Below are 23,673 nucleotides of genomic sequence, written 5' to 3' on the forward strand. Positions count from 1 at the left end.
CTTCCCGACAGTTTGTGACTTTTATTGTATTATTTACCATGTAAAAATGCTGCAGGTGACTAAAGTAATGACGACTGAACCTAAAAAGTTGGGGAGGCTTAGATAACCTTTGAACCTCCCAAATCTGAAATCTTTTGACCATATTCATCTTTAGTGGAAGCGTGTGCAACTCTGATGAAATAATTAGAGGTACACCTACTTATGCCAGGGGTGAATTTGGTAATTTGAGTCTAAGATTTTAGAGTTAACCACCTTCCCACAAGCATTAAGAAACCACAAGCCTTGAGTAAAACAGAAGGAATGGGGACTGAAAACTTCCAATATGTTTATCTTGAGGTTCCATTGAAGTTAATGGGATTACTCACATGAGTAAGGGTTTGCAGAATCAGGACCATACGAGAAGTCCTCTTCAGCACTGATTTCTTTGGTGGTAATCATCAAGAGTTGCTGGATCAGAAAAGTAATCTAGCATGGTGCATTGAACAGAATGAAGAAAAGTGTTCTCCAGAATATCATTCTACCTGATGTATTCAATGATTTCTTTATTAGAAAATAGCATATGTTCAGTCATGCTGTAGGTAGAATTCCATCTGGATGAATAAGCTATTGTTATGGAAGATTTTATACTAAGAAGCTGAATTAAAGAACAACTGGATTTTTATTTACTAGCTGGATCTGAATTCTGAAAGTCTCTCAACCTTTTGGAGCGTAGCTAAGGTGAGTGAAAAAAAGCTTCAGGCCTTGTCTAGATTGAGATAAAAGGTGGGTTAGTATCATGTTTGCTAAATATCCTAACAAACATGTTTCAGAAATCTAGACTAGACAAGGCAATTTATACTTGAACATACTCTAAAATGGCCAGGTTAAAACCTAGGGAGGAGTCAAGGCTTTATGTTGGCTGGTTTAGCATATATTAAAGGCAATGTACCTTGTCTAAAGTACGTTTTTTAAATGTGTGTGTTAGCATGTGTTAGCCAGTACTTTTAAATCTTGTTTGTACTCTCAACCAGAATTGAGGGTCCAACATAGATAATATCTAGGCCCAGATATTCTGTCCAGACTGTCAGTTGTGCCAAGGAAACTTAAAGCTGCTCTAAATGGGAACCTGGAGATTCCCCTAAAGATGCAGTGAGGTTTATGTGCTGGAGATTCCCCCAGTGATGTAGTCAGCTTAAGTCACCTTTGTAAAAAGGATTACACTGTAGGGATCACATGTGATAAGAGGCTGAAGACAGTGTAAGTTAGAGCAGCTGTGAGAGGCCAGTTTGCTCCCAGGCAGCTCCAACATTAAGAAAGGTGACCTAGACCCACTTTTCCTTTCTCCCTCATTTAGCTTCACCAAGTGTTAGTACAGTTGAAGCTCAAGTCCTCAGCCTTTGTATGAATCATTGTAAAAAAAAAGACAGAATGCTCCGAAGAACATGTTTTGAGAGCAGCAGAGGAAAGTTCAGAAAATAAACCCATTTTGGTGAGGATGCACATGTGTGGTCAACAGCTTGTAATGATAGCCACTTCTAGATTGGTCAAAAAGAGAGCTGGAATGAATGATACTAATGAGTATTGTAAAGGCCGAGGAGTAAGACTCTTGTACTTTAGTTATGTTTTACTACAGTAAGCTATTTCTCCACTTTTATTTTAAATACTTTTGTTTAGAATGTTGCAGATAAACATTTTTCATTTTGGCTGAGTTTGTTTCTTTTCAGTCAATGTTTATTCAGAAATATCTATCTTGTTTTGTTACAGAAATCTATTTGGACATTTTTTGATCAGTGAAGACCTGTCACCATATGGTGCAACCTAGAGAATTTACTGCTTTTTATTTTGTCAAATGGCTGGGGGTTTAAGCTCTTTTTGTTTATCTTGTTTGCAAGTTTTATCTAGGTAATTTTTTAAAAAATTGACCCTATAAGAAGAGCATCTGCTATTAGATTGGGAAAGAAAATAATACAAGATCAGTCATTCCCCATGCATCAAGGCACACGATGAATTAGGACTGTGCTCAGGAAGAACTCTCCTCCCATAGCTTAGCTTTGAACAATTTAGTTCATTATTAGGCTTTTCACCTCACTGTGAAACATCTGGCAAAGGCTCAAAGGCAGGATACCAGATGAGATTGATAATAATGGTTCTGCTCCAGAATGCTATTTCTTGTGTAGTCAGCTTCACTCTTGACCTCCCCACCCCCCATCTACCTTATGGGGGAAAATCTTCTCTAAACATCATATTGTGTATCAATTTGGGGTAAGAAACTTTCTAGGAATCAAGAATGAAACACTCTCTCCTTTAGCTCTTGTAGCCATCCATCTTTGCTTTCCTAATGTTAAATGTGGAATGATAATTTCAGAATGCCAAACTGAAGAGTTATACTCTCTAAACCAGATCCTAGTGGTGACTCAATCTGAAGTTTGAATGTTATTGGGTTAAATTTTGAAAGGTTCCTAAGTGACTTAGGAGCTGTTGTGGTTTTTGCTCTTTACACAACTGTAATAGTATGAGAAAACCACATAGACATGATAGGTCCAAATAACTGTGTTTAATATACACAACATGCAATTTTATATAGTTGTTCTGGCTAGTTACTAAAACATAGAACATAAGTGTCACTGGAGGACTCTCAAACTACTTACACAGATATTTAACTCCTGTAGTCCATAAGCAGTGGGAAAGTCCCATTTTCAAAGTGACTTAGGAACCTGAATCTCACTGAAAATCTATGAAGTTACTCTGGACTGACATCCATGTGCATATGAGTAGAATCTAATCTGGTAAGCCTAAGTAACTCACTCATTGGGAATACAACAAATATGTAGTTCTGATGTGGCTGAGATCCTGTACAAAATATTTAAGACATCATTATACATTGACTTAGAAGATTCTGATTTACTGTTTTTAATGAAATTGACAGTGCTATCTTGGTTATTTTTGGTTTTGATGTATGACTATTAAAGAACTTAATAATGGTGTCCTCTTATGATACCATCACACAATCTCCTATTATAACAACTTTTGCTCCATTGTCTACAGAGGCTGTTTTTTCATGTTGACTCTGATCTTATTAGGTTTAAAAATGATAATCAAAGCTAATTTTAAAAAATGGTTCTCTGTGTGTATACATTTTTTATTTCAAATGAGGTGTCTTAATTATTGTCAGAGCCCTATAATCCAATTTTCCTGTTTTATATTATCACCTTTTGATGCCTTAAATTGTTAATTTTTATGTAGCATCTTATGTTTTCCTGGGTCTAGAGAAATAAACACACAGGGTGAAAGTCTGACCCTACTGATGGAGCTCTGCGCAAATACACATTTATATCCGCAGATATAAATCGGTATCTGTGGAACTGCAGGGCTCTCCCGGGAACCACAGCACCGAAAGGAGCAGAGCGTGGGGCCACCGCTCCCAGGAGCCAGCGTCCCGCACCAGCAGCTCCTCTGGCACGGCTGTACCACCCCCAGCCCTGTCCCTTCCACGCAGCTGTCTGCGTCTCCTATTTGGGGGTGTGCGTGCTGCTTGAATACAAGAGCGTGACCAGGGACAGCTGCCGGTGAGACTGGTGCCCATCCCAGTGGGTGGAGCTGGGGGTAGTACAGCTGTGTTGGAGGAGCTGCCGGCATGGGGTGCTGGCTCCTGGGACCGGCAGCCCCACATTCTGCTCCTTTCACCGCTGTGGTTCCTGGGAGAGCCCTGCGGTTCCGCAGATACCAATTTATATCCGCAGATATAAATTTGTATCTGCGTAGGGCTCTACCTACTGAAGTCAACAGGAGTTTTACTATTGACTTTTTTGGGACCAGGATTTCACCCACAGTCCCTGCCCCCATTCAATCTATATTAGTCTAATGTGGAAAATGTTTAAAGACAGACAAGGAAGGTGAGACATGTAACAAAAAGGGTGATGTGAAACATTTGTGAAAGAAGCTTGAAAGTTTGAAAGAAAAGATTATAATTTAAACTAAAATAAAGTAGATACTACCAAACAGCCATCATCTGTGGGAAATTTACTAAAAAATATCAGAATGCAAGAAGTGCTTTATCGCATCAGTGGTCCCTCTAGTTCAGTATCCTGTCTCCAACAGCAACCAGATGAAGATGCAAGAAACCCTGAAGTGAGCAGGCATGAAATAAAATGCCCATAAGGAATGCTTCTTCCTAACCCCCCAGGTTGTTTCCTTTTGAAACTATGCTGAGTTATCCAAATACACAATGGCATACACATGGTATTGAGAAATGTAGTCTAGGTACAGGCCATGAGAACCAAGAACTCAAGTTCCATTTGCCGTGTCCTTGGGTAAGTCACTTAACCTCTCCGTTTTCCCATCCGTCTAATGAAGAGAAAAATACTCACCTACTTCATACGGCTGTAGTAGGTGAGTTATCAATTATATTATAAAGTTAAAGTTATCTGATGATAAAGGCTACATCTACAACAGCAATCTTCAATTGACCTGAATGGGTTTTAGGTGAGGCCATGTATATCCACAAACTGAAAGAAAATAAAAAGTGCTAATCCTTGCCTAGAAAGGTACATGACTGATATACTTTGGTTTAGGCTGTAAAAAATTAATAAATTAAAATTATTTTTCCAAAAAACCAATAGCTTATGCTTAGAAATATTAAGTCATTAACACTCAGGTTATCTCTTCTATCCTTACTCCATGTTTTCCCCCCAGTTGTTTTCAATACAGGAAGTCTCTCTCACACACACACACACACTCTCTCGCTCTCTCTGGAGTCATGGGGTAGGAAAAGTAAATCTATATAAATCGTTATAAATAGTCAGATAAAAGTAGGATTACTGGGCTGCTGTAGTGAACCCAATCTGAACTAAAATTCTCTAGTTTTGCCATCTGTCTTTTAGTAGCATTCATTAAAAGCGGTGGGGAGGGGGAAGCCTATAGGTGGCCATATTGCTATACTCAGCCACATACATCTAAATGCCACAAATACAAAGGACTGGATAGGCGAGCTAAGTGGTAACAGGATACAGAACATTTGGCCTATAGTAGGCTCACTACTTCCAGTTGATGCCAGCCTGGTGGTAACTTGAAAGTTACAATCTAACGTGGGGAAACTTCCTTTATTCAGAGGAATAAACTGGGAACTGACAGAGGATTCAGCTTCAAGGACTGCACGACACTTTTTTTTTTTAAAGTACACTGCTTAGAAAGAATAATAATTCAAAAGGCTCCCATTCTATGTGCTGCTCACATGGGGCTGGGCGCGAGTCACACGCCAGAGCACTTTGAACTTGCTGGCTGCTGCTCTGACTCCATTGAGCCTCCCAAGCACTCTGAAGTGCGGGATCAGGGCTTGGGCCTTATTGGCACGGCGACTGGGGGAAGGCAGGAATAGCGAGGCCACGTTTCCTCGCTAAGCAGAACTTCCTCCCCTCCCCCGTACTAAGCCTACGCCGGGGCCGCTGCGAACAGGGACTCACGTTCTGCGCTCACCCGCTATTCGCTACGAGGTGAGCTGTGCGGAGGGGCCAGTCGGTGTGTTCGCGGATCGCGCCACACGCTGGGGCTGACTGGGAGGCCCCAGGTCACCTGGAGCGGGAAGGGAGTTTGGGCGGACTCGCCTGCCCTTGTGCCAGGCCGCCCGCAGCTCGGCACGTCCCGCCGCTAGGGAAAGGCAGGTTGGGCACAGCCAGAGCGCGAGCTCAGGGCTGCCGAGGCGAGGGCCGAGCAGTTGGTCCCTCAGCTCATGTCTAACGCTGCCCCCCCCCGCGCGAGGGGGTGCTAGTGCCGGAGGGGGCGGGGCTCTCCCATTTGGCAGCCCCTAGGCCCTGCCAAGGCCTGGCTGGGGGACAGCGGGGCGCCTCAGCCGGACGCCTCCTAACCGCTGGGCTCTTCGCCCCGCCCAAACCTGCCCGCGCGGACACTAGCGCTCTGTGCCTTGCTGCTCATAATGGGCGTGGGCGCATGCGCAGCAGGCTGCGTTGGGGTCCCTGGCCTTGCCTCTGTAACGCATGCCTGAGCCGGGCCGTTCCCATGCGGAGCGGGGAGGGGAGGAGCATGCTGAGTGTCCCCACCTGAGAGTGGCAGCTGGCGGAGGAGGGGCGTAGTGCTGTCAGCGGTATGTGGCTGTGCGGGCAGTGCTCTGCGAGCCTGCTGCCTCTCCCGTCCGGTGTCCCGAGGGACTCCCTCCCCATGCTGGGTCCCGATGCATTGTGACTTCACCCAGGATAGCCCCACCCTATGTTTATAAATTGCACCCTGTATACTCCCCATCCTGTGTCTAGACGGGGTCCCGAGGATATTGAGACCCGTTCCTCTGTCTGTGCATTTCCCTTGGTACCTGCCTGTTTTTGTACCTTGTTGTGTGCAGGGTCATTCCTTTCCCGTGCTTCGAAAGGCTCATCTCCCTTTCCTTCTCCTCTGTATTCTTCTCCCCATCCAGATTGTCTCCCCCGTGCTCACCACAGTATTTCTCTCCCCCTTCGTTTCTTCTTCTGCCCTAGGGTATTCCTTAACCTACCCTAGGTGTTTACTAAAACACATAGTTCTATTTAAAATGTTCATTAGAACTTCAGGATCTTTACATGCATTGTACTTAATTGCTGTTTTGCATCTTTGATCGAATAGAATGAAAAATTTAGGAATCACTGACATGTTAATCATATATAGTTTTCCTTTGCTCTCCTCTTCTCACATCTAGGAAACATATAGAGAAAGGTTTGGTTCATTCACACTATAAATAATGTGGTTTAAATTATATAAATATATTTGTTATGTGGGGAGAGTGGGAGTTTAGTGATTTAGGGCTAGATCTTGCTAGCTGTTGAGCACCTCCTCTGAGAAGGTATGTCTGTCAGCCCACATTTACTGCCCAGACACATGATACATAATTATTTATTATTATTTATTTATTTTATCATTAAATATTTGTATATAGCACCATAGGGGCTCATGATGTCTTATAGAAAGCATAAAAACACAGAGCCAGATTTTGTGCTACAAGAGGTTGTAAACTGGCCACGTCTCCCCATCTGGCATTTGCACCATCCCCTTAAAACATCTCCTATAGGTGGGTGGGGAGAGGGTGTGGTTGAATCATGTTGTATTCTGGCAATCTGCAACTGGTAGATGGCACTTGCGTGCTATAACCAGCCAGCGTTAATTAAAGTACATTGAGGAATGCTTTAATCTCTGCTGGGGCCAACACAAAATCTGCTCCCTTGCAGTATCCCTCTTCTGTTACATCCAGCAGAGAATCTATCCCACAGTCTGTTCCCAAGGAATTTATATCAGTTTGAAGATAGACTTTATTTCCTAATTTGAGTTACCATTGTAATATTTAACTTTTTTTATAACTTTGTTCAAATAATGTTGCTTTAGGGCAAAATCCTGGTCCTAGATTTATAGGTTCCAAGGTCAAAAGGGACCATTGTGATCATCCAGTCTGAGCTCCAGTATAACACAGGCCATAGAACTTTCCCAAAATAATTCCTAGAGCAGATCTTTTAGAAAAAACATCCAATCTTGATTTAAAAAATGTCTGTGATGGAAAATCCACATGACCCTTGGTAAATTGTTCCAGTGCTTAATTCTCCTCACTGTCAAAAATGTATGCCTTATTTCCAATCTGAATTTGTCTAGCTTCAACTTCCAGCCATTGGATTGTGGTATACCTTTCTCTGCTTAACTGAAGAGCCCATTATAAAATATTTGTATATCCTATAGACTGTAATCAAGTCACCTTTTAACCTTCTCTTTTTAAACTAGACTGAGCTCTTTGAGTCTATCACTATAAGACACGTTTTCTAATCCTTTAATTAGTCTCATGGCTCTTCTCTGAATTCTCTCCAATTTATCAACATCTTTCTTGAACTATGGGCACCAGAACTGGACACAGTATTCCAGCAGCGGTCACATTAGTGCCAAATATAGAGGTAAAGGAACGGTCTACTCCTATTCAAGATTCCCCAGTTTATGCATCCCAGGATCACATTAGCTCTTTTGGCCATAGTGGCACACTGGGCGCTCATGTCCTGTTGAAACCTACAGCAGTTTTACCTTTGACTTCAATGGGACCAGGATTTGACCCACGGGGCCTAGTCGTGCAATGTGTTGTCCTGAGAAGTGCTAAGAATGCTCAACTACTCTTGGTGTTAATGAGAGTTCAGAGCACTCGCATCTCATAGGAAATGCTCAGCATTTTATAGGGCTGCGCCCTTTCTTTGGGAAAACCCCCTTATTAAGTGTTGAGGGCCTGTCTCTAGAATTGATATGGTAGTTTGGTCTTACTAGAACTACTCATATTTGTAAAGTTGCTCATAGGTGGAAGTATGTGCAGGATTGGAATCATATAAGACACAGTCCCTTCTGTAAAGACCTTACAATCAAAGAAATAAATCTTTATTTTAGTTTAAGAAACAAAAATATTTATTTAAAATTGTTGATGTACTGGTTATTTTACTGTTGAATTGCTTGTATACCTTATATATATAAAATCAGCACAAATAATTTTTAGTTTTCATTGCAGCTGCCAATACTAACATTCCATTTTCTGTGCAGATGTCACTTAACTTGGATACTGAAGATGACTTCTATCTGGAAGAAAATAGATTCAAGCAGTGTTGTGCAGAGTTCATTAAACATTCACAGCAAATAGGAGATGGTTGGGAGTGGAAAAGTATAAAGGTATGGGCAGTAATTTGATATTTAATAAAAACTTATTGTTGCAAGGTTTTCCTTCATGTCCTACAGGCTGGTAAACCAACTAAGCCCCAAATGCGGTGCCCCATTATGCGAGGCAAACACAGGGTGGAAGGATAAAAAGAGGCACCGAGAGGTGAAGTGACTTCCCCAAAATCACACAGCAGGTTACTGGGACTAGAATCGAGGTCTCCTGACTCCTAGTCTCATTCAACCATGATGCCTGTCCAAACCAGTTTCTTTTTCTGCCCTCAAACATTTTCCTTGTCTGAAAACTTCTCACCTACTTTTAACCTAGTTGAAGACAATATCAAAATGAGCCATTCAGATGTAATTTGCCATTTTCATTTATAAATCTTTTCCATTCATCACTGAACACATTGGCCCAGATTCTCTTCTCTGGTATGAAAATTTTGTGCCACACTGCTGGATACAGAACCTAAACCTGGAGTAGTTAGGCATGAGTGGATCATTCAAGGGTAATAAGATACATTTTGTGGGGTACTGCATGCATAGCAACTTCTAATCCACCTTCTTCCCAGCTTCTCTGTGCCGGGGCTGCCTTATTGACCTTATCTTCCCCTCCCCCTGCCTACAAAAGTCAGAACTGGCATTAGGGGGTAGCAAGCAGGGAAGGGGCCCCATGAAGCTAAGTTGCTCAGGCTTCAGCTTCAGCCCTGGGTGGCAGGGCTCAGTGCCCATGGCCTCAGCCCTGCGCTTCGTGGCTTCAGTGAGTTTAATGCCAGCCTTGCTTGAAGGATCCCCTGAAGCACCCCAGAGGGTCCCGAACTCCTGGTTGAGAACTGTTGTGACAGAACATCTCCCAGGCTGCTCTAGCACACACATCAGAGAGCTTGGCACTTTACACAGAATTAGAAAATGCAAAGATGGCTGTAGCTGAGAAACTAAACCAGTAATTCTATTTAGTGACTTAGTCCCTCTCCATCCTTTTCTAAAACTTTGGGGAAAACCATGTGCAATTTTTAAAGTCATCTTTATAATATTTTAAAATATATTGAAGGCTTGTAGATCTGTGACAATACTTTCCCTATACACTAGAATTTGTAAACTAGAATTTAAGACTCTCACTGCAAAAAAGGTAGGACTCTGGTAAAAAGGAAGAACATGGCTTCAGCCACAAATTGCAATTTCTCTTTAAATCACATTTTTTTTAAAAGAGTGAAAATATTAGCAAAAGAGTTACAATGCACCCTTTCATATAGGCAGCCATTTGAAACCTTAGATTTCAGTCCAAGGCTATGTGTCTGAGGAGTTTATTCAGAACAGAAAGATGCTCTGAGCCTCTACCAGGAATTCAATACTTGGGTCAAAGTTTGAACTTTCTGTGAAATAGAAGCTTGGCTGAAAATAGTGCAATGAGACAGATTTTTTGTTCTCACATATAAAAAATGGTGAGATTTTTTTTTAATGGGCCAAGTTGGCGACTCTGTGATTCCAGATTGTGATAAAAACTTGGCCATGGAGAACATCCATTTATTCAGTGATAATCAGGGGAGGAAATTTCCCTTGAAAGAGATGAGTGTCTTAAAGCAGAATGGGTAATAGACAGGTTTTTTGTTCCCTTTCCCCTCCCTCCCCCCAATATATATATATGTGTCAGGAACAGTTTGGTGTACTCTTAATGTTGCTGATGTCATTTACTTGGAGCCCATTCCTGCATTCCATACTCACATGAATAGTCTCTTTGATGTCAGCGAGACTACTCATGCAAGTCAGGGTTGTAGAACTGTTCATGAATTCAGTAGAAATTAAATTTAAATGATAAAGCATCCAACTTTGTGAATTAGGCTATCATGTCATAAACTCACCTGGTCTAAGCAAAACCCTGTACGTATAGATGTGGAGGGTGAGGTCCATATTATGTTATGACCCTCTCTTGTCAAGGGAGAACTACAACCTGCAGTGTAGGAGTGCATCACCTATAGACCTGATGAAGCTGAATTTGGGTAGTAATACTGAATATTGCACAAATTAGGCAGTTACATCTACTCTGCCAAAGCCATGTATACATTTGCTTTCATTATAAATTTTATTTAATAGGCAAATAGGTTAATCTCATCCCCATGTAGTCATGAGTAACCATGTCAAAGGCTATTGTGACCGAAATATATTATGATCTACATTTATTTATAAGCCAATTTAAGTACAGGCGAACTGTCTTCTCTTATTTTAAGAAGAAAAGTCCCTACAGGTGTATTGACTCATTTATACATAAATATACGTTGTACTAGAGAGGCTCTGTAACATGGTAGATGCTTAACTTTCTTGGGTCCCCTATGCCTAGTGGTGGCAAGTGGTGCCTTCCCACCCCCTTGCTGGTATAAAATATAGAGAATACTAACTCCACAGGTTCCTGGCTTTTACAGGTATATCTTCCAGGGAAATTACAGGCTGTAGAGTTTGGAAGCATGCAGAGAGGTTGGGCTCCTTCTTCACCCATCAGGAAAAGCTGGTTCAGGGAAGTATATATTACATGCCCACCCCTGCTCCACCAGAGCTCATTGTACCCCTCTCCCCTGGGCAATTCAACCCTGTGGAGGGTAGGTGGTATTTCTTCCACTTCTCTTCTCCAAAGATTTTCTGCCCATGTAGGCAGGTTTAATTGCCTGGTGCAGCTCTCAAGGAGGTCCACAAATAGAACATTCTCCAGAAAGCCACTTAAGTGGACTCTCTGGCTATTCAGGTCAGGCCTATTTTTTCAGTCATTTCTGTCCACCTTTTGGATTGCCCTTATGGCACTTCAAAACTGAGGGTGCAGCTCTTTCTGCCATCAGGAACATTCCATGTATAAGCACACTGTCAGTGAATTTGGCCCACTGAGATTTAGTGGGAAGACAAATATAGCATGGCAGCGAGAGAAGCTAAGAGCAAGGCAATTTTTCAAAATATTATCTGTGTTAAAAGTTTACTAACAAAAATATATATAACTAGCATTATCATCTTGTTTCAGGTATGAACAAAGCACACAAATAGCCCATAACAGATGCTGCAGTTAAATATATTTTGTAACATCGTAGAAAAGACAAGACAGAATGAATGTGTTAGAATGGAACACATGTTGATTTAAAGATCAGAATAATCTGTGTCAGAAATGGTAGATTAACCAAAGAGTTAAATTATAGTTAAATTTGCAGCCTGTCAAGCAATTTAATGCTACATTAATGAGTTTTGTTCAGAGACTGTTTTGAATGGAATCCTTTTACATCAGATGTTGCACATATGCTGTCTGTGTTTGTTTGTCTAAAATAAAATGTAATGAAACAGCTAATAAAACCCCAATTTATTTGTTTTCTTTGAGAAATAAGTCCTTAGCATGCAGATACTATTTATTGTTCTCCATGCATTTTTGCTGCCTTTCAGCGTGTGCATTTTCCAGCAATCCATTATTAACATGTTCTCCCATATCTTATTTCTAATTGACAAACTAATTTTAAAGGATGTATATCAGGGTGTGGAGAAACCCACCAAAAGTCTTTCTCTACCCTTGTGCAGTTGTGCAAGGACCTATCACAATACCTATGGTAAAAAGGGAATGAAGTCTAGGAAGGGTCATTATGACCATGTTCATCTTCCCCGAGTCTGAGGCCCAGGCTGTTCTCTCTTAAAGGATGGAGCAGATTGCTGTTCTGCACACCAGAGGTCTGTGCACTTGCAGAAACTGTGCTTGTCTGAGGCAAACTCTCCTCTTGAATGCCCCTTATGGAGAAGTGAAGCTCTGCAATAGTCCCTGTGCAAGGCAGTGGTATAAATGCCCATATGTTGTAAAGTACTTGTATCATGCTTGTATGTGGTTTAAATGAAAAAAGCTGATCTATAAAAATAGATGAAAATTGTTAATCATCCAAATGATCAAAATGAGAGCATGTTTAGGGTTAATTTGGTCCCCTCACCCCAGTTCTGACCTTCTGTGTGTGAGGTTATGCAACCCAAGAGGGAAAAATCCAAATTAACCCTAGGAGTTTGCTGAAGATTAGGGAAATTTGTTTTCGTGTGACTACATAGTTGAAGGTATGCAGGTACAAACCCTTACTACAGATATACTGCACCACTGCAAAATAGGGCATGAATTGGTGTCACATAACCTGTGAATTTACACAGGTAAGTGATACCAGTGTGAGCCCTCTCTTACACCGGTACACCTTATCTATCCTATGGGTTTGCATTGACTACATCAATGTAGCTGCACTTGGCAGAAACCTCCAGTAGAGAGAGATGCTAAGTGTCTTGTTTAATTTAACCATCAACCCCCGTTCTGCTTTCACTGTTTTTATAGATGTTATCTTAATATTATGAAACTGTCCTTTTTCTAACTGTCTTTTTATATGCAAAAGGTTTTAGATCAGATCTAGATTTTAATGAGCATTCAAGGGCTTTACTGGTAGTGGGCTTCAGGCATTCCTCTCTGATGCAGTTTTAAGAACATTAATAGTTAGGTTTTTTTTAATGTCATCAGCACTCGAATTCTTAGAGTCTATTTTCATCCAATACACGTTAGGCCCACTTGGTGCAAATGGGACAATTTCCCCACCTGGGGTTGAATTGTACATAGTTCATGCCATTTTGTTGGAATAGTCTTCTTATGATTCTGTTCCTGGGGAAAAAAAAGTTTGGTGTCAGATACACCTCTACCCTGATATAACGCGACCCGATATAACACGAATTTGGATATAACGCGGTAAAGCAGTGCTCCGGAGGGGGTGGGGCTGCGCACTCCGGCAGATCAAAGCAAGTTCGATATAACACGGTTTCACCTATAACACAGTAAGATTTTTTGGCTCCCGAGGACAGCGTTATATCGGGGTAGAGGTGTACTAAAAATGACTTTGACTATGTTGCTCTTTCTGTCTGTCTCCTACACTATTTCCTGTCTCCTGAGACCTTCCACCTATGCCCTCAGCTGCTCAACTCTCTTCCAGACCTCAATACAATGTTTTCCAATAGCTTCCTTGTGCCACCCCTTCGGGTACACAGATATCTAGCACTGATGCATTATCTTAGCAGCTGTATCACATTTTATTTTAATTAGTGGGGCAGTTGGCCTCCTATAAAGCTGTTAGAATTGCTCTGAACTGGCCATTAGGGGATACTGCAGATTATGCAGTTAGGACCCCTCTACCAGCAGGTTCAGAACTTCATTATGCCAAGCATTGGTGCCAGAATTCTGTGTTTTATTTATTCTGTAGAATGGTGGTAGCAGTTAGAACTTTGCATATTTAAATGATTACTGAAAATGTTTTTGGTTTGTATTTTCTGAGCACAGGACTTTCCTGATGGCTATATGAGTAAAACACACTTCCAAATGAAAAATGGAAATATCCCATCAATTTTCAAGGACAGCACTAAGGAAAGTGATGAGCAAACATTGACACATGTTGAGGTAAATACAGCTTTCTCTATTGATTTGCCTTTAAAACTTGTGTATATAAAATAAATTATGAGCAAAATGTTATTTCTATTGTTGTTTAGAAAACAAAACAACAAAACCCACTTTGGTATCTGGTATACTAGCATGTTGTCAGAATATTCAGGTCTTGAATGATCAGTGGGTTTGAACAATCTTCATGTAAAATCTTATCCTCTTCCTTCCAGTTTATACATGAATTGGGGAGGAAACAGAGAGGCAATAATGTAATTCACTAAAAACTGTAATACACATATACAGCCTCATCATGGAAGGATGGTACTTATTTGTACCATGATCTACCAATATTAAGGAAATATTCACTTTTAAAAAAAACTGAACATCAAGGTTTACTTACCTAAGAGATAAATATTAATCAAGGCAAAATATGAGGTCAGTTACCTTGAGGGAGAGTAAATATTGATATTTACTGAAGTAAGTCAGTATATATGAATTGTGACTATTTTTGAATATCTTAGAGAGGGAGAGAGAAATGGAAATCACTTCCATTGTGGTATCAATTTCTTATACAGTAAAATCTGTGTTATTTGGCACTTTACCAACCACACCCAAACTCCCTCCCTCCATAACCTCGTTATCTCCATACTGATTTATACCTGCCTCTGGAAATTTCCATTACTTGCGTCTGATGAAGTGGGCATTCACCCACGAAAGCTTATGCTCCAATACTTCTGTTAATCTTAAAGGTGCCACAGGACCCTCTGTCGGATTTTAAATGTTACCTCACTTGCCGGTCGTCAATCCCAGTTTCTGATGGGCATTCAGAGTGTGTCTGCTGCCTTGGTGAGACACATGTTCCACATAAATGCTCCCACTGCCTCAATCTGAAGGCCTGTGCCAGGAAAGCAAGGGACCTACAGCTAAAATTCCTCATGATGGAGAAGTCTCTGTGTCCAGCATCCGATCTGGGATCACGGACCCCTCCTGGGCACTGGTCTCCAACGGTGGCATCTGACAGATGTTCCCCACCATTCTCTCAGAGGAAGGAGCACTCCAACAAAGAAACTGGTTCTGACCTCCCCTTCTTGGGAACCCTTCAAAAAGAGACAATCCCCGACCCATCAGCCCCCATTGGTACCAACTGCACCGAGACCATCCACCTCTGAGGTAGCGGGACCATCCAGTATCATGGTTACCATGTGAGCCAAAGACCCTAAGTGAGCTGGCTCAGAAAAAGGCACAAAAGGGAAACCTACCATCCTTACCTCCGTACTGCTGGAGCTGCTCTCACATGCGGCACTGAGCAGTGCAGCAGCGCTAAAGTCTGTGGTGCCACCTTCTGCCTCCACAGCGTATAGCGCACAATCCTCAGCACCGGCAACCATGGTAAAGGCACTGGTACTACCAACAACACCCTCCTCAGTACCGATACTCTCGGTACCACAGCAATTTGTCTGAAATAAAGAACTTTTAGTATCCTCAGCACCGGAATCTCCACTCATCGGTATTGACCTTACTCCAGCATGCTCGATACCGTGCCAACTTACCACGCTACCCAGATCAGCTCCTCCTTTATCCAGCGACAAGGATGATGATGATGATGATGATGGAAGAGGAAATCTACTCCTCCCATTACTCCTTGCCTACCCACACAGCTACCAGACCAGGTCCACTAGAGAAACATGAATACCATCCCAGACCTGAAACCCAAGGATGGTATATACATCTATGGATGCTGCCACTAATGCCATTCCCACCACAATGGCCTTACTGAGACCCATGGGCAGTGTACCGCCAACACTATCTTAAGCCTCCCAGTCCACACAAGGAGAGGTCAAGGCATTCTCCATCACCCTCTGAACCTCCGGAAGAGGCAGTCGAGGAACTGGAGGAGACTTCAACTCAGGAAGTCACCCCAGCTGCCACTTTTTCATTCTCCTGTCCGGATGAAGCTATTATTCCCCTTCTCCACAATGGGGGATGACTTTAAACAGTTCCAAGAACTATTTAAAAAGGATCGTAGATTCCCTGAAGATATTGCTGGAAAAAGTTGCGGAGTCACAACATAAGTTGTTGGACATCCTCCAGACTTCAGTCTATTCCAAGATTGCCCTCCCAATAAACAAGGTGCTCATGGACTCAGCCAAGACCATCTGGCAGACCCCAGTAACAATTCCACCCACCTCTAAAAGAGCGAATAAAAAAAATATTATGTCCCTTCCAAGGAGATGGAATTTCTATTTTTACATCCTACGCCAAACTCTCTGGTGGCAGAGACCGTGAATGAGCAGAGCAAACAACACCATTCCAGATCCACCCAATATGACAGGGACTTGAAGAGATTGGATCTTTTTGGTTGTGAAGTTTACTCTTCAGCAACCCTATAGTTCAGGAATGCAAACTATAAGCATTAATGGCCAAATACAATTACTCCAGTTACTCAAAAATGTCTGACTTTATTGAGCACATACCTGAGGACAAAAAGGAACAATTTAAAGCTTTCATATACAAGGGTCAACTCCTATCTTGCACAGATTTACAAACTTCACTGGACTCCACAAACATGGTGGCACACTCCATCGTCATGGCCTTAGTAATGCAACAAGCTTCCTAGCTCCACCTCTCAGGTTTTCCCAAAGAGGTACAATTAACTGTTGATGATCTCCCGTTCGAAGGCCCCAAGCTGTTTGCAGCCCAAACAGATGAGTTCCTTCACATATTGAAGGACTCCATAGTGACTCTGAGATCCTTGGGCATATACACACCTACACAAAAGAAAGAACAGAGGAAGTATTACTTGACACAAAGATCTAGATCCGTGCCCTACACCCAGCCTCAGAGGTAGAGGCAGAGACCTGCAAGGCGGAGACCACTCCCTTCTCAGCCCTCAACATCTCAGCAGTCTCCCTCTAAACAACAGTTTTGAGGGTTTGGTTGAGGACCAGAGACACCTTCCACTTTTTCTATTGCTGGACCCATCTGACACCATCCATCCATTCGGAGACCACCTAATTCCTTTCCATCCAGCATGGCAAAACATCACATCAGACAATGGGTATTAGAAATCGAGACTGGCTATTCCATCCAATTTACCTTCATCCCCCCCTCCCCACCCTCCCTCCCCATTCGTCTTCAGGGACCCTTTCTTACAAACACCTACTGTGACAAGAGGTAAACCCGTCTTGTATGCCTAGGCGCAGTAGAACCAGTACGAACACAACACAGAGGGAAGGGTTTCTACTGCCATTATTTTCTAACCCAGAAAAAAAACTGGAGGATGGAATCCCATTCTCGACTTAAGAAGACTCAACAAATTCAGGAAGACCCAGCGATTCAGGATGGTCATGCTAGCAACAATAATTCCAGCACTAGGCCCTCGACCTCCAGGATGCATATTTCCACATAACGATACATCCCTCACATAGGTGGTTTCGCAGATTTGCTCTGGGAACAGATTGTTTCCACTCCAAAGTACTCCCTTTCAGCTTATCTATGGCTCCAAGGGGATTTTCAAAAGTTCTTGCGGTGGTGGCAGCTCACCTCTGCAGACGAGGGGTCATAATATTCCCCTATCTGGATGATAAGTGCTTACTCAAAGCCTCAATTCAAGAAGGGCCCTAGCAGCTACCGAAAAGACACAGCTACGGCTACAAATGAACAAACAAACAAAAAAATCAACATTCACACCTGTGCAGAGACTGGAGTTTATTGGGGGCCTACCTTGACCCTCTGGTAAATCTGGGCAGAGAGGCTGTAGCTTCCACTCTAGTCCACCTAATTGCTATAATGCAAGCCAGCCCACAGACATCGGACAGGACCTACCTCCAACTGTTAGGCCATATGTCAGAAATGACATTTATCATCAAACACCTGAAGGCATGGCAACTCCATGGTTCCGAGACAATGAAATGATCTGTTCAGAGGAGGTAAACAGCAGAAGGACTACTACATGATATATCAACCTGCGCAAATGGAAGAGATTCCATACATGGTGCCAGAATAGGCAAATAATAGCAACTACCTCTCCTTTATTGGATTACATGTTGGAACTCAAGAAATCTGGTCTCTCAATGAGCTCTAACGGGGCACACATCACAGCAATCACGGCGTTCCACCACGAAGTGGATGAATTTTTGATCTTTGCACACCCTACCACTAAACGCTACCAATAAAAGGGTCTTGGTAACCTTTATCCTGCAATACGAGCCCCTACTTTATCATGGGATCTGATGCTGCAATGCCTGGGGGGGCGGGGGGACTTTTGAGCCACAAACGACATGTTCACTTCTCCATCTTTCAATGAAGGTGGCCTTTCTGGTCGCTATCACATCTACCCAATGAGTAGGAGAACTGGAGGCCCTCATGGCACATGCCTCATACGCAATATTTTTCAAAAGCAAAGTTATCCTACAACCACATCCCAAATTTCTACCTAAAATAGTTTCATCATTCCATTTGAATCAACCAATCCATCTCCCATCATTCGTTCCAAAACCTAATGGGAACAAATAAGAAGCAATGCTTCATACCCTGGATCTCCAAAGGGTGCTAGTTTTTTACGTTGAAAGGACAAAGTCTTTCAGAAAGTTACCAACATTATTTCTGTCCATCACGGAAAGACCTAAGGAAGACGCCATAAAGGCATCAAAAAGGACAAGAAGGTGTGTCAACTGTCTGTAATGGGCCACTCTCCTACCACTTCAAAAGTTATTTTTCCTCCCTTGGTGTCCTGCTGTTAATTGATTTATCTCGTTAGACTGACCTCAGACTTGGTAAAGCAACCCCCATCCTTTCATGTATTTATACCTGCTCCTGTATTTTTCACTTCATGCATCCGATGAAGTGGGTTCTAGCCCATGAAAGCTTATGCCCAAATAAATTTGTTAGTCTCTAAGGTGCCACAAGGACTCCTCGTTGTTTTTGCTGATACAGATTAACATGGCTACCACTCTGATGTTATTTAGTTATCTCTCATAATTCTGACAATATTCTTCAATTCTGACCTACATGAACCCATCACTGTTTATGTACTGAATTACTTTTGAACAGAAACGGACTATTGTGCCAAATTCTTGGTACTTTTTTATTGTAATGAATTAACTCCCTTTGAGTGATTGTTTTGAATCAGCACCACTTAAAGCTATTGAGTCTAACTCTCAAGAGAAACACCAGTTCTAGAAGGATTGACAAGTCAAAAACAAAAATGGTTTATAGAGCTAAATTTTTAATGTCCTAAAACATGGACCCAGATATCAAGCAAAATAATATTTCAGGATCTTAATAGGTAATATTTAAAATGCCTTAAAAGATTCTGTATGTCTTATTACTTGTGCTCAAAAACACCTAATTTGTAACAGCACTTCTTATATTTAAAAAAATAGTAAACTGAAAACATTCCTCAAAATATACCTCATTTACTTTGATTGATGTGAGGGTGAAGTGCCTAAGATCTGTGAAGTGAGGTGATTGCTGACTTGGGATCTAGTAAACAGGCTGGGGTGGGATGCTAACATCAGGAATATAAATATCTGGGCTGATTATTATGAGAGCATTCAGATCATTTGCTGAAATGCATGTAGATAATATTTTAATAAGTGTTGGGGTGGAGTCTTTGATCATGGTTCATGTTAGTAGCAGTGATGTAGAGAAATTCAGAAAAGAGGTTCTCAAAGATGAAATTAAGATTATCAGCAAGAAAGCGTAAATTTAGAACCTCTGTAATTCCAGAGGTCTGTACAGGGGAATAGATATTCCCAATACATGGAAGAGAAGAGGGTGCAGAGAAGAAGGATTCTAGCCCACGAAAGCTTATGCCCAAATAAATTTGTTTGTCTATTATTACAGAAAATACCCACTTCATCACACCCTGCCCCAGAGAGAATGCCACAAAATCACATTTCACTTATTTTGTTGTGAGCCTGGGTAGCCCAATGAACTTAAATAGTGCCCCTCATTCTAGGCTTCAGTATTTACCGTCAATTTAATCCGTCCCTAGCTTTTATTAAATGCTATGTTAACAGCTTTACTTTAGGTGTGAGGGCAGAACTATTATGATTATGTCTTATTAAGTACTGACAGTGTGATAAGCACTGTACAGGACTCAAAATAAAGACAGTCCTGTCCTCAGGAGCTTGCATTCAAAAGGGCAAAAATAGGGAAACCTGGATTCATTTTATAAATTCTTTTTCCTTATTAGTCAAATGGCCCAGCGCAAGCAGTTATTCGGAGTAATAATTCTATGTGTGTGGTTTGCCTCAATTCTTTCAGAAGAAGGGAGTCATTGTGAAACCATTTCTGAAGCTACCGTCATTGCTACTTTATAAATCAGCAGGCAGGTTGAGAATGCTCAAGAACAGTCCTCTCCTTTAGAAAATGGAGCATTCACTTTACAGTTGGTCTAGTTAAAGTTATACTTATTCTGACATGGGGCCCATCCCATATGCCTGTGCAGGCAGAACTAATGGGAGTTCCGCCTGTATGAGAAAATGTGGGACTGCCTCAGACATCTCTCTTGTATTCCAGAATATGAGTTAATCTAACTGTTCAGCTATGCTGTTTTGTATATAACAACATAAATGTGAAAATCCCAATTCTCTGTAATTATTAATCCTTTTTCTCCAAACAAAACCAGTATTTTTAGAATAAAAACAAATCTCTTTTTTGTGCAAAAGTAAATAAGATGAACAAAAATGTAAACATTTGCACAACCACAGTATTTGTTAGATGGTAAAAAATGTGAAGTAAAAGCCTAACAAACAGTACTTAAGAAAAAAATGTAAATACTTGTAATGGAACCCAGCATTGCGTAGGAATAGAAAAAGGGATCTTTATAAAAGGAAAAAAAAATTCAAGTATTCTATACCGATTAAGGGCATAATGGAGGTTTTGTCAGGACCCCAGAGTAAGGGGCAACCCGACTTCCCCAGAAGCTGCTCAGAGACTCACAAATTCCCACCCTGTTTCCCTGATGATCTGGGGAGGCAGTAAACTGTGATGCATCTATTATTCGCACAGCATATGTTCCCCAGAACAGCTATGCTAGTTGCCATGTCATGGGATGGGGAAGGAGAGCCAAGACTCTGTTCAGTCTCCTCCTGCCCATCCATGTGAGGAATCTAGAATTTGTAGAGCCTGCGTCCCCTTCTGCATTGATACCTGTGATAAAGTTAGCCAGCATTAGGGGGTAAATTGCCTTGCGTCCCCTGATGCCCCTGCACTGCCACACCAGCTGGGCCACTATTTGCCTCCAAATTAGAGTTCATTCCTCATTTTCTTTTCTAGCACGTTCCAGGAGTATCCATTTTCCTGTCTGTATGACTCTTTGGAAATGAACATCAAATTGGGGCAGGGAGATGGATCCCCACACAGAAATTATATTTGATTTTGTTTTGTTTTGTTTCCTGAGAAGATCCATATACTGAGATTGTCTCTGTTATCTCATGCCCTGCTTAGAACACTCAGATACTTGTGATTTTGTTAATGCATTAATCTGAGAATTGATTTAGTCCTTAGCAGTCCACAGAAAAATACATCCTGTGTGAATTTAATTAACTGGTGTATTACCGTGAAAAATGACAAAAGAATAATATTGTTTAAGAAACATCAAAACTGTAAGAAACTTTAGTATACTCATTACACCCTTCCCTTGACCCGGAAAAAAATCTCAAGAAAGGAAAAACTTTGTGTTGACAGAGGAGAGAGGGAGGTGGCAATTCATGTACCACATATTCCCAGCCTCTGGGGAGTCCTAAGTGTGTCATTCTTGATGAAATGTCTAAATTCTAATGGAATGGCCTAAATGTTTCTGCTCTTCTGAAGAGCTGTAAGCATGGTCAGCTCTCTCCCCCTCCCAAACTTCGCTATACCAGGACACAGTCACTTTGTTATCCCTGGCAAGTCTGGGTAACAGCACTCACATGTAGCCCTTGGCAGGTAGATGACATGCTACTGGCTTGATTATCGTTGTGGGTGGTAGGGCTCTGATCTTGTTTCTCCTCTATCTTTAAGTATTCTTTGATTTTTGTTCTGTTTTACCCAGTAGAATATGCTTAATAAGTTTCCACAAACCTTAGAAAGAATATCAAAGAAAATATATAAATTAATTATGAAGCTTTTGGGAGAACTGAAGCACGTTGTATGACCTCCAAAAATGATCTCCCTCTAGTTAGCATGTTAGCGTAGAGTGACTTCAACTTTTTATCTGCTATCATAACATTCAAAGCTGTCACTTAATATTAACAAATAAACTCCACATCAAACGAATTTTTAAAAAGTTCTAATTCAAATTTTGTAACTGAATGTGACAGTTCAGTTACAGTAGTAGAGGTTTGAAGACAGGCATAATCTCAACAGGATACCTTCCTCAACTCCCTTGGTAAATAAACCTCATCCTGTTTATGAAGCAAGCATCATTCAGATTGTGTTAAGTGAAGGTAGTTTTCCTAATACTTGAACTTTGAAAGCCCAATACAGTAATGATATAACAAAGGTATTTATAATCCCCCTAATTTGGCTTGGTGATTAAGACATTAAAAAGAAATACAGAGGGTGTAATTTAGTGTCAGTTTAATGTAGATTCTTGTGCTTTTTAGAGTGCTTACTATATAAAATTAATACTCTAAGATTTTCAAAAATGGGTGCCTAAGGTTAAATATGAACTATTTAGGGGGACAAATACCATTGTGATGAGTAACCATATCAAACCTAGAGAGACAAACATTTTTGAAAGTCTGGATTGAGATTTTTAAATTGTTGTCTATGTTTAATTCTGCAAGCCATTTAATCTAAGGATTTATCTTTCAAAAAAACCCACACCCTATGGTTTGATTATATCAATGTATGAAAAACTGTCTTTTTAAATGAATTATGTCATTATTCTGAAGTGGGAATTTTTTTTTTTTAAATCTAGGCTAGACTCCATTGACGGTCCGGTATTCAGCCTATGAAATATTCAGGCTGATTTGCCCTAAAATTGCATATAATGCCATACAAAAGTTGCAGGGGTATGTAGGTCACATCTTAGATCTGACACCTAAATGATCCGTTCTTCTTTTCCCCTCAGTTTTTTGGGGGAAGTGTCCTTTTATGCAAGACTAGAATATACTCAGACTCAGATTTTAAGTGGGCACATGCATGACTTAAGCACATGCAACCTCAGATGTGTGAGCAAAAATTGGAGAGACCAATCCAGGCAGTTATGCCAGTGGAAGAACTTGTGAAAGATCAGAAACTGTCCTTAAATTTCAATTTAAAAATATATACTTGTGTAGTAATTTCTTTTTTTAAGTCTGGTCTAAAACCAGATATTTCTTGTCTTCAGCTTTTGATACTCCTCTGTCCATTGTCAACATTCACCATTAATTAAAAAACAACAACACACATACCCCCCACAACTCGCTGATTAGTGGCTCCAGTTTAACCTTTTTAATGAAAAGAAAAAGTAAATCTGAGATGCTGCATCTGGGAAAGGTACTGAAGGTGACAGTCATGTTGACACTTCTTTATTTTAAGTCCTGTGGCATTAGAGACCTATTGTGAATTATTTAAAATGTTACAACTATAATGCATTTTTAACAAATTACCAGTATGCTGTTTCATGTGCACGGATATACTGTGGAAAAATATGGAGCCAT

The 23,673-nt window shown here is 41.1% G+C and overlaps 1 protein-coding gene and 1 long non-coding RNA gene across 5 annotated transcripts in view; one reads left to right on the forward strand and one right to left on the reverse strand.

Annotated features, from left to right (window-relative positions):
* LOC101932661 (uncharacterized) overlaps nucleotides 1-5,591 on the reverse strand; it is a 70,128-nt gene extending 64,537 nt beyond the window's left edge. The window contains exon 1 of one of the 2 annotated variants that reach the window (XR_010602207.1): nucleotides 5,452-5,591. This is a non-coding gene — a long non-coding RNA (uncharacterized LOC101932661). Of the gene's footprint in view, nucleotides 1-5,438 lie in introns of both variants that reach the window. The other variant, XR_010602206.1, reaches the window with a different exon arrangement.
* ATG10 (autophagy related 10) overlaps nucleotides 1-23,673 on the forward strand; it is a 157,984-nt gene that overhangs the window by 30,277 nt on the left and 104,034 nt on the right. Inside the window, exons 1-3 of one of the 3 annotated variants that reach the window (XM_065599133.1) lie at nucleotides 4,925-5,468; nucleotides 8,518-8,643; nucleotides 13,940-14,056. In XM_065599133.1, coding sequence (XP_065455205.1) covers nucleotides 8,518-8,643; nucleotides 13,940-14,056 — 243 coding nt within the window. In that variant the 5' untranslated portion in view covers nucleotides 4,925-5,468. Of the gene's footprint in view, nucleotides 1-4,924; nucleotides 5,469-5,940; nucleotides 6,077-8,517; nucleotides 8,644-13,939; nucleotides 14,057-23,673 lie in introns of those variants that run through there. The other 2 variants (XM_065599134.1, XM_065599132.1) reach the window with 2 other exon arrangements.

This window comes from Chrysemys picta, chromosome 6, assembly GCF_011386835.1.
Source record: "Chrysemys picta bellii isolate R12L10 chromosome 6, ASM1138683v2, whole genome shotgun sequence".
Taxonomy (NCBI): domain Eukaryota; kingdom Metazoa; phylum Chordata; order Testudines; family Emydidae; genus Chrysemys; species Chrysemys picta.